The following is a 10,375-nucleotide window of genomic DNA, read 5'->3' on the forward strand; positions in this document are numbered from 1 at the left end:
GGAGCAGGAACATACACGACCAACATTAAAGAAGAGGAAAATAAAACCACCAAGCAATCACAACAGATGACATTAAACGCATCAGCAGTACAACATAAAACCTGGTTTGATGTCTATCAGGATGTCTGTCTGCTTGTTGTACATAAAGTTATTTTCTGCTTTAACTAACCTTAAAACTGGTTTGTCAGCTTGGTCAACGATGTCTGGGGGTTGATGTAAAAGGGGCGGAGCCGATGGCAGACCACCAATCACAGTTGGTGCCGTCAAAACAGGAAGGAAAGACAACAAAATATTTTTAGATCCATAATCTGATCATTTATGTGATCAAATTTTACCAGCTCACTACAGAATGATTCCTGACTGTGCTCTCCGAGTGTTGCAGAAGAACATGAAAGACTGATCAGTCTGAAGTCATCTCTGATCAAATGATTGTGTGCTGCTGCTCTTTCTCAATTTCCCAGGCTTTAGAGTATTTACAGACTTACTGCTGATCCAGTTTAGTGTCACCTGCATAACCTGAAGCTGGTTTTAAAAGCAGATTAAACCAAGTTTATCATATTCCCTCATAACTACCAGCAATAATTCAGCTGATAACAACCATGCAAGGCAATTCAATATAGTTGGTTTTCAGTAACAAGTAGGGTTTTATAGTTGATCATAAGCTTTTCTTTTTAAGTTCATAATAATTTGGTTTGTAAAATAGGGGTTCAGTTTGGTTTTAACTACTGCAATAAATCATGTTTCTCCCTCAGGAAAGGGAAGCAGCTGTTAAAGAATACAGTTTTGTCTATTCATATATATATATATATATATATATATATTCACATTGTTTATCAGCCAGTGGGAAACCAAACCTAGCAAGTTTGGTCATTGAGAGCCACAGTCCTGCATCTTTTCAACATCTCTCTGTTTTAATGTGCCTGACTAAAATGAAAGTTACTGAGCAGGACTTTATAGGATGTTGGATCTATTTAATTTGAATCAGGTGTGTTGGAGCAGAGAAGCATCAACGTACAGAATTGCAGCTTTGACACACTGAAATTTTTATCTTCAGTTTCCAGGTTTTTTTTTTTCCTCTGATGAAATTTAACCGGAATAAAACTCATTTCTATCACATCTATAATATTTTAACCCACCTGATCCAGTTTTAATAAAACTTAATATTCAGTCAGTGATCTTGTAGATATCAACTTCCACATGACCCCCAGCTGTAGTTTTCTACCATGATGCGTCTGTTCCCGTTTCTTCCCAGAAATCACCTTCCTTGTACACTTGTATGATCTCCTACTCCAGTGGGATTAAAATATCTGGCAACTTTTTGTCAGCAGTTGCCATGGTGAATCAATGGCAATGGTATTGGCGCTCCGGCTGATGGATTTATACTGTGGTTCCCAATGCTGGTAAAGATACTCGGATGATGGAGCCAAGTCAAATCAGCTGATCTAGAACCACATATTCAGAGTTGCCTAGCTCAGTAGGTTAACCCAAAAATTAATTTTAGACTCAAGAGTTAGTTGGACTTCCTTTCTGGCTGAGAACTCAGGAGGCGGAGCTTCTACCAGAGCTCATATCTGATCTCAGCTTTGTTTTCCTGCATCGGTTGCCATGGTAACACAAGCCGTAAGCAGTGACCAGCTTGATAAAACTGAGAATTTGAGAGAGGAGGAGGAGAACTCAACAAGTCCATTAAAAGTCAAACTTTATTATTTACCCTTTGAACAATTCACATTAAAAAAATAAAATAAAATAAATCCAAAAGGCAGTGCTGCTTTCCATGACAGCCAAAAGCTACCATGGCAACCCAAAGGAGGAACAATTAGATTAGTTAACTTTGCTATGGACTTTGTTGAGATCCGGTTGAGGAAATTTGCTGACTGGCTGGCAGTATAGCAGCTGTGAACATCACAGGTCAGTATGGCTGTTTCTTGATGAACCTGGTGAACATGGTGTAGGCTGCGATGGGTTTGTCAGTCGGAACCATGTGACCCGAACCCTGCAGGATGACCACAAGGGTAAAACTAATCAATCAGAATCAAGTGAACAAGTTATGTTTCCATCATGAAAGAAGAAGCAGCAAAGCCCCGCCCACAAAATTTCATGACAACGACGACAATGATGTACCTTCACTGTGAGGAAGGCAATGTTGCTAAACTCTTTGACGAAGCCTCCAATCTGCTGACCATCGACATCATCATAGATCCAGGGACGCCTCTGAACCTCCACCTGAAACACACACACGCACACACAAACACACACACACACACACACACACACATCTAAGACACAAAGGAAAAGAGGTGAACACACTTGCTGAGACATTTGACTGACAAGTACCTGCTGCTGTAGAGACTCGACGAACCACTCATCCCCCATGAAGTTACAGGCCATGTCCACATCCCCGTTATAAACCAGGACCCGGTATTTCTGCAGAGAGCATCCCAACACATGAGGGACACGCCCCCAGCACACCCACCCTACCCCACTATGATGATCACACAGACAGGTTCTTCCGAACTGGTCGAGAATCAGGTCTAGACCTGGGGCCTGTTCCAGAAAGTGAGTTATGTTTAAACTCTGAGTATGTTAACCCTGAGTTGGGTAAAACTGAGTGCACAGTCTTACCCCAATCCTGTTACCATGGTAACTGAATAAGTGCTGTTGTACATGATGGTCTGTCTTTCCTGTCATCTCCACCCCAACCAGTCGAGGGAGATGGCTGCCCTCCATGAGCCGGTTCTGCCGGAGGTTTTCTTCCTGCTAAAGGGTTTTTTTTTTTTTCCTTCCCACTGTCGCCTCGTGCATGCTCAGGATGGGGGATTGGATCGAAGTCATGACTCGATGCAATCAGTTGGTTTTTATTTTAGGATATGTATGAACTGGCTTGAAAAGATGCGTATGTAAAGTGCCCTGAGACAACGTTTGTGTGAAGTGGCGCTATACAAATAAAGCTGAATTGTAAAACTGACTCTGAAGCAAACCTCCTTACTGTAGGAGGTGAAACCGTAGGTTCACCAAACAGAAACTTACGTTCCTACCAGTCTCCTCCTACCTGTTCGTTGTTCGTGCTGGTCAGAGATTTAAAAACTGATTTAATACGAAATTATTTACGTAAAGAAAATATTTTTCCCAACTCAAACATATGTGGGAGTATCACTTTTTATCAAACATGCTTACCGAACAGCATTGTTTTTGTGTTCACGCAGGTTCTCTGGCTGTAGATATCCGACATTACACACCACGTATACAAGATGACGTCACAGCAAGACTTGACACCTTGATACTTTCTGAAAAACTCCTTTTATACACGGGACTTTTCTGTACAAAATCCCTAATACAAAACATTTGAGAAGGACAATGTGTTTGGAGTCACCAGGAAAGCCTTCACACCTCTGAAATTATAATTTCATAAATACGTGATGGTAGAAATCTACAGTCGGTCTCTAGATCCCAGTTGACAGTGTCTCCTCACCATCCACTTCCTCCTCCTGCTATGAAGTAGATTATTCTGCTTTAGTATATTCTAAAAAGCACCAAATGTCCACCACCGTTCAACAGCAGGTTTTCTACTGGGATTGGAGTCTCTAGGACTATCTGATACAGGCCTGGAAAGTCGATATGTCAGGTGAGAGCACATGTACTGAAGGCATGAAAGCATTAATTGTTGAGGTTAAAGATATTAGATGTAAAAATAGCAACTGGATAGTTTTATTTCACACTGGTTGATTTAAAAGTAAAAGATGTCCAATCATGATCTCGGGCAACACATGACCTTACTAAAATATTTCATTGTAGCTCTAAGTTTCCTGCATGTATGTTTTCCCCCCAGCAGGCCTGAATCTATATGAAATGAAGACTTAATTCTATCAACCAATATTTCAACCCACATGTTACAGTTTTACTAAGGTTAAAGTATTTGATCAGTGGATTCAAACTTCCATGTTGACTCAGGCAACAGTTTTCTTCCATCATGTTTATCTCTAGTCAGCAGAAACAGCTGTCTTCCCCTTTTTTTCCCCCACCTCTTTTTTTTTTTTTTTTTTTTTAACTAAATACTTCTGTGTTTTCTCACGCTTAAATTAAAACTTCTCTCTCCAGCTGGGTAAAATAACCAGAATTTTTATCAGTCGTTGACATGGTGAATCCAGGTATCTGGAATCCAGGTTCACGATGACTTTGTGGTCTGGTTCTTAGCTCTGCACAAAGATACTCAGAGTTGATAAAACCAACACAAAGCAGCTGATCTGGAACCGAAAACTCAGCTCAGAATCAGTTAACCCCGAGCGAGTCTCCAAGTAGACTCAGACTTTGCTTAACCTACTTTGTGGAACAGGCTACTTATCTTAAATCAGAACCAACGTTTCAGTTTGCAAGATTAAAACTGTCCCAACTTCCTGCTCAAGCTGGTTGAACTGGCTGAAGTGGTGTGTTCACTAACCAGAGCAGAGAGCAGCTTCAGGTACTGTTTCCTGACATCCATGTAGAGCCGACCGTAGTTCAGGTTCACCTCAGAACTGCAGAGACAAACCAGCAGGTGAGAACAGGACATCTGAAACCAGGTGAGACCAGGACAGGTGAGTCCGTTACCTGCAGATGACCCAGTCCAGAGCTTTGGGGCTGATGTGCAGAGCTTTTCTGACATAAGGGTTGTTCAGGTATAGGTTGGAGGGGGTGGAGTTGGTGCAGGGGGGGTCCAGACGGACAGACAGGCGCAGAGCAGCCAGATTTTGTAGCTTCTACAGACAGAGACACACCTGTGAAGCAATTCTCAGGTAAGTCACCTGAATAAGATGCCAGTTGTGTTTCCATACACACCTGGTTCCTCAGCTGAGTCCGCTGGTGATTGATGAAAGTGTTTCCCAGATCTCTGACCACCAGCTGACCATTCTCCACACTGACAACCAATAGACGATCAGTAAGTGAGCTGCCCCAGTTCATCACCACACCAGCTGCAGGTGAGCTTCAGCACAGAAATACCTTTCCAGTAAAGTTAGACCTCACCTGAGCCCCGGACGGAGTCCGCCTGGACAGGTAGCATACAGGTTGTACATGTTGAGTCCAGAACTGTAGACAATATTCTGGACCTCAGCAAGCTGTAGAGGACACAGAACACCTGAGCCCAGCAGAACCAGAACCACACAGACCAGCGGGTAAACCAGTCCAGATCCCAGTGGGACCAGACCAGCAGGTAAACCAGTTCTGATCCTAATGGGACCAGACCAGCAGGTGAACCAGTCCAGATCCCAGTGGGACCAGACCAGCAGGTAAACCAGTTCTGATCCTAATGGGACCAGACCAGCAGGTGAACCAGTCCAGATCCCAGTGGGACCAGACCAGCAAGTAAACCAGTTCAGATCCCATTGGGACCAGACCAGTGGTTGAACCAGTCCAGATCCCAGTGGGACCAGACCAGCAGGTAAACCAGTTCAGATCCCTGTGGGACCAGACCAGCAGGTAAACCAGTTCAGATCCCTGTGGGACCAGACCAGCAGGTAAACCAGTTCAGATCCCTGTGGGACCAGACCAGCAGGTAAACCAGTTCAGATCCCATTGGGACCAGACCAGCAGGTAAACCAGTTCAGATCCCAGTGGGACCAGACCAGCAGGTAAACCAGTTCAGATCCCATTGGGACCAGACCAGCGGGTGAACCAGTTCAGATGGACGTAGACTCACGCCGTCCGTGCAGTTCGGGTTCTGGTTGTTGTAAAAGTTGCACTTCCCGCCGCTGCAGCAGAACGTTTGCAGCTCGGTCCACAGCTGAGTTCCCAGCAGGCCGTGGTAATAAGCGAAATACACCAGAGAGTTGTCGTTCATCTCGTAACTCGACATCCCGTTGCCCACGGCGATGCCCTGCAGCACAAGTGAGACCAGGTCCCTAATGTCAGCATCCAGCACGTACCAGTCATGTGACCCTGACCGAAGACAAGTACTGGTCACCACGGCAGCCAGCGAGCGAGTCATCGCCGTGTACCTGCAGGTTGAGGCTGTCGTCCTCCATCACTCTCTCAGCGAGCGTCGGGATGTAGATTCCTCCGTAACTCTCTCCTGTCAGGAAAAGCTCATTTTTGCTGAACTCCGGAAACAGGCGGAAGAATTCCTTCAGCGCCAGATAGTTGTTCATCGACACCTGCGGACACGACACAAAGTTCCTGAACGCCTGCGAGCCAATCAGAAGCAGCGCTTCAGGTGCATCACTGACCTCCGTGTCATTCGTAGTGTATTTCTGATCGTCAGAATATGAAAAGCCGACGCCCACTGGAGACTCCAGGTACAACATGTTGGCAATCTGCGCACAGACAGTCAACCAATCAGCTTTCAGGAATCAGTTTGGGAATCATCTGACATCACCACCTGAGTGGCGTGACTTGCCTTGTTCCAGGAGTACGGGTTGTACTGCAGTGTCACGCCATCATCCTGAATCTGAAACAAGAGGTTTAGTTTAGTTTATTTAGGATCCCCATTAGCTGTAGCAAGCTACGGCTATTCTTCCAATTACAACCTTAAAAAAACAAAAACTTGTAAAAGTTACCCGGCACATCAGCACTTCAGTTCAGTCCTGGAATACAAGCTACTTACAGTTGTGTTCATATGTATTCACCCCCTTTCATTAAAGAAAAGGCTGAATTTACAACAGCCACTCAAATAACGGGAGACTTAAAAAAGGAGCTATAACTAAAAATTTGCAAAAATATAATTTAGTAATATAAGACACTGGTTTTTTTTTTTTTTTAATTGAGTTGAAGAAAAAAACAAATGTGTCCTGGACAAATTAGAGCACTTTTCTGTTGAACAGTGGGACAAAATACCTGTCAACAGGTGCAGAAGTCTGACTGACAGGAACAGAAAACACCTGACTGGAGCGGAAACATTCAAGGATTGTTCTACTAAATATTAGTTTATGACTGATGTAATATGCAAGAAATTATCTTATTTGTTTGCTTTTTTAAAATATTTTCATTGAACCAGAATGAAAAAATTATTTAATGATTTTCATCAAATAAATTTTTATTACTACTTTAGTCAATTTCATCTTATTTTAGAGGCAGCTGTTTTTTTCCGTCTTAAGTGAAAGGGTAGGAATAAATATGAGCACAACTGTACCTCTTCAAATCCATCTCTTTACATCCATTTTTTCAATCCTAAATGCATGCATGTCCATTCATGTTACATCGTATCATAAACTATTCATTCACAAAAATATGCTTACTCATAATTGGATATCAACCTATACATTTCATTTCATTTTTGTTTACTCTACATATCCATTTGTATTTATTATACTTTTATCACCAAACTCTTATAATTATGATATATACAAATACCTGTACTTTTGAAAAATAGTCTTAATAATATTTTAAAGTTTTTTAGGTCAGTGGTTAATTTAATGTTCTTTTGGAGTGAATTCCATATTTTCAAGGTCAAGTGGGAACAGATAAAAGTTGATCAAGTGGGTGGAGTCAAAGATGACCAACCAGGAAGGGTCCATGTTCAGTGAGCAGTCCATCCAGGGAGCTGCAACCAGGACCACCATTAAGCCACAGCACCACTGGGTCGGAGGATGGATTGTTTTGGGACTCTAGGAACCTGAAGACAACAAAGAGTCCAGGTGAAGCAGAAAGGTAAGTGTCCCCAAGCAGGTGGGTGTGTCCATCTCAGGTACCGACCAGTAGTGCAGGTGTTTCCCATCAGCCACGTTCAGGTATCCGGAAAACTGCCTGAAGCTTGGCTGCTTCTCCAGACCAGGGAGGTAAGTGATCTCATCCTCAGTCGGAGCTGCAATGGTGCCCAGAAGAGGCAACAGGAGGTACCAAAAGAACACCCACATCTGAAACCAGACAGGAAGTGATGTCACTGGCATCTGTACACAATACTGCACTAAATAAATCCTAAGTTAGACCTCTTGAGGTCAGAGAACAGAGGCCTGAGCTACAAAGTGGAATAAATAGACGTGAGGTATCGCTCTGTTACCTGGACTGACTTTCACCAGACAACGGCAATCCTGATAAGCAGTAATACAAAGCAGATTATCAACCCATGATTATACAATCTTGATTAGTGTGTGTGTGTGTGTGTGTGTGTGTGTGTGTGTGTGTGTGTGTGTGTGTGTGTGTGTGTGTGTGTGTGTGTACCAGGACTGTGACAATATGCTTTTGTCCCAATTTGATTTTTTTTTTTTGTGCCAATTCTATTTAAATAGCAATTCTTCGATATTGCTGATTTTTATAGACTAACAAAAAAAATGTTTTTTGTTCATTTTAACTAGGAAAAACAACACAGTAGCCAGACCATCATTATGCTGCTAATGCCCAATAAGACAAGTTAAAAGATCAATAAAAAAAACAGTAAAAATGACAAAAAAATGAATAAAAATAGTATTATTGTTTTATAATAATAATTTAAAACAATATAATTATAATTCATTTAAAAAAATATTATAATAATAATAAAAAATTATAAATGTTTTAACATTTAACAAAAATATTGATTTTAAAATTGTATAGCGAAAAATCCAGATAATTAAATTTTCAATTTGATTTCCCACCCCCAGTACTTACAAAAAAAGGGAGGTGTTTGCAGCATCTAACAGATCGCAAACACAGAAATCCTGCAGAGCAGCTACTTCACCATGGAGAAGCAGACAGCTCTTCAAAATTATAGAAAATTCAAACATCATTCAGGCCTAAACCAATATTGTGAGCATGTTTGGTGTTAAAATATTTATTCTTCACTGTAGTATGAGTTTTTGTGTGTTCGGTAAGGCAAGTTTATTTGTTTTAACCTTTCATGTACAAAGAATTGAAAGTGTTTTACATAAAACATTAAAAGCATTACAGAGGGTGCAAAAACTTATTCATCAACTCATGGTTCTGCTACAATGCCAGTGTGAGCATTATTATTAACTTCGTTATTTCAGATGCAACCCTAGTGGAGTTAAACAGACCTAAGAAAAAAGAACAAAGATATACTCGGTGTCAGCAACAAGGTTTTATTTTTGTCAATGTCTCCATTTAAATAAAACCAACAAAATTTATTTGACATTGTTTGTAACCCGCAGGGAAAGTAATGTTGCATTGAATGTGATGATGGCAGTGTGATCCTTTCTGAAACGGTTCCATATCCTGAAAGGTAAAATCTGGTGGGTTTTTTGGGTTTTTTTTAATATTATTGTAAAATATTTTAGATTCATTTATACTGACCTGAGATCTGTCAGTGATATTGTGGTCATAGTATGACATGCAATTTCCTCTGATTCTGATATCTAGTTTAATTAGTTAAAGAATTAGTTGATTAATTTCAGTTTAAGTTGAGTTTAAAACGTTTTTAAACAAAGAAATGTTTGATTTTATCAAATGTGAATCTGGGGAGAGGGGGGGGGGGGGGGGGGGGGGGGCGCTGCTTGACATAAATTATACGTGCTGAATACAAGCACATGTGACTCTCAGAGGACCCCTGATTTTGTCCAATAAATGTTCATAAAACCCGATTTTATCACTGGAGGTTTTGTTCCTAATAGTCCACCTCGGAATAAATGCTGTTGCCCAGTTTCAACCAGTTAGAATAAACTTCTTATATTCAGACATTTTTCATGGAGTCTGGTGGAACAGATTAATGTCCAACTCTTAACTTAAAGTTTACAGAACCACCAGCTGCTGTTTACTGGGTCGAACCAAGGAGATGAACTGTTTTTACACCATGTCGGGTCGTAGTAGAACCGGAAGTCTCTGCAGCAGAAATGTTTTAAGTTTCACTCAGCCGAACCGTCGTCGAGTCAGAACCGAGGAAATAAAAAGAAATAAAGAGTTGGATTTGTGAACTCACCTTCCCTGCGTCCACCGGGCAGAGCTCCGTGGATCTGACTGATGAAACTGCGGTTCGGGCGATCCAGCGGGTCATGTGACACACTGAGGTCACGTGACACATTACGACCATGTGATTTCTTGAACATTGTTCCACTTTTATGACGGTGAAAAGGATTAACGTTGATTTAAAAATGACCAAGCAATAAAACTTTACGCTCTTGTTGATAAATATGACTTAACTTAAGCCACAATCCCTTGCGAAATTATCCTTTGCTATTTATTTTCCTTTTTACTTTTCTAACACTTATACATGAAACATTTATGTTCATTTTCTTTAACTCGATACATACGTCTATCCAAGACTATTCTCACATAAAATTACATATTGTTAAAAGGTTAAATTAATTATATTCTTAACTGTCAGACATTTTCACATCAAATATTTTCACAGGTTGTGGAGAAGAAATCCCAAAAGACATGCAAGAGGTGGGAAATGGTTTTGTGTCCTGTGCTGAAAAATGTGAATTTATTTCATTATATGTATATTTCCATTTTATAATAAAAAATTTTGTTTAAA

At 41.0% G+C, this 10,375-nt stretch overlaps 1 protein-coding gene across 1 annotated transcript; it reads right to left on the reverse strand.

Annotated features, from left to right (window-relative positions):
* Window positions 1-1,682: 1,682 nt before the first annotated feature.
* On the reverse strand, window positions 1,683-9,887 carry ctsa (cathepsin A). The gene is made up of 14 exons (XM_079242919.1): window positions 9,818-9,887; window positions 7,663-7,823; window positions 7,471-7,582; window positions 6,368-6,418; window positions 6,198-6,284; window positions 5,970-6,125; window positions 5,672-5,848; window positions 4,999-5,090; window positions 4,813-4,891; window positions 4,585-4,733; window positions 4,436-4,511; window positions 2,335-2,424; window positions 2,122-2,223; window positions 1,683-1,993 (listed from the first exon to the last, which is right to left on the reverse strand). The coding sequence occupies exons 2-14, from the start codon at window positions 7,821-7,823 to the stop codon at window positions 1,910-1,912; spliced, it is 1,416 nt and encodes a 471-aa protein (XP_079099045.1). The 5' UTR covers window positions 9,818-9,887; the 3' UTR covers window positions 1,683-1,909.
* Between the last annotated feature and the right edge of the window lie 488 nt (window positions 9,888-10,375).

Source organism: Telmatherina bonti (assembly GCF_933228915.1).
Source record: "Telmatherina bonti genome assembly, chromosome: 6".
NCBI classification, from domain to species: domain Eukaryota; kingdom Metazoa; phylum Chordata; class Actinopteri; order Atheriniformes; family Telmatherinidae; genus Telmatherina; species Telmatherina bonti.

Coding starts and splice junctions, on each gene's coding strand:
- ctsa (XM_079242919.1), bottom strand. CDS start 7,823: ATGTGGGTGTTCTTTTGGTACCTCCTGTTGCCTCTTCTGGGCACCATT. Junction 6,285..6,367: donor ACCCGTACTCCTGGAACAAG/GCAAGTCACGCC, acceptor GTCTGTGCGCAG/ATTGCCAACATGTTGTACCT. Junction 6,126..6,197: donor ACACTACGAATGACACGGAG/GTCAGTGATGCA, acceptor TCGTGTCCGCAG/GTGTCGATGAACAACTATCT.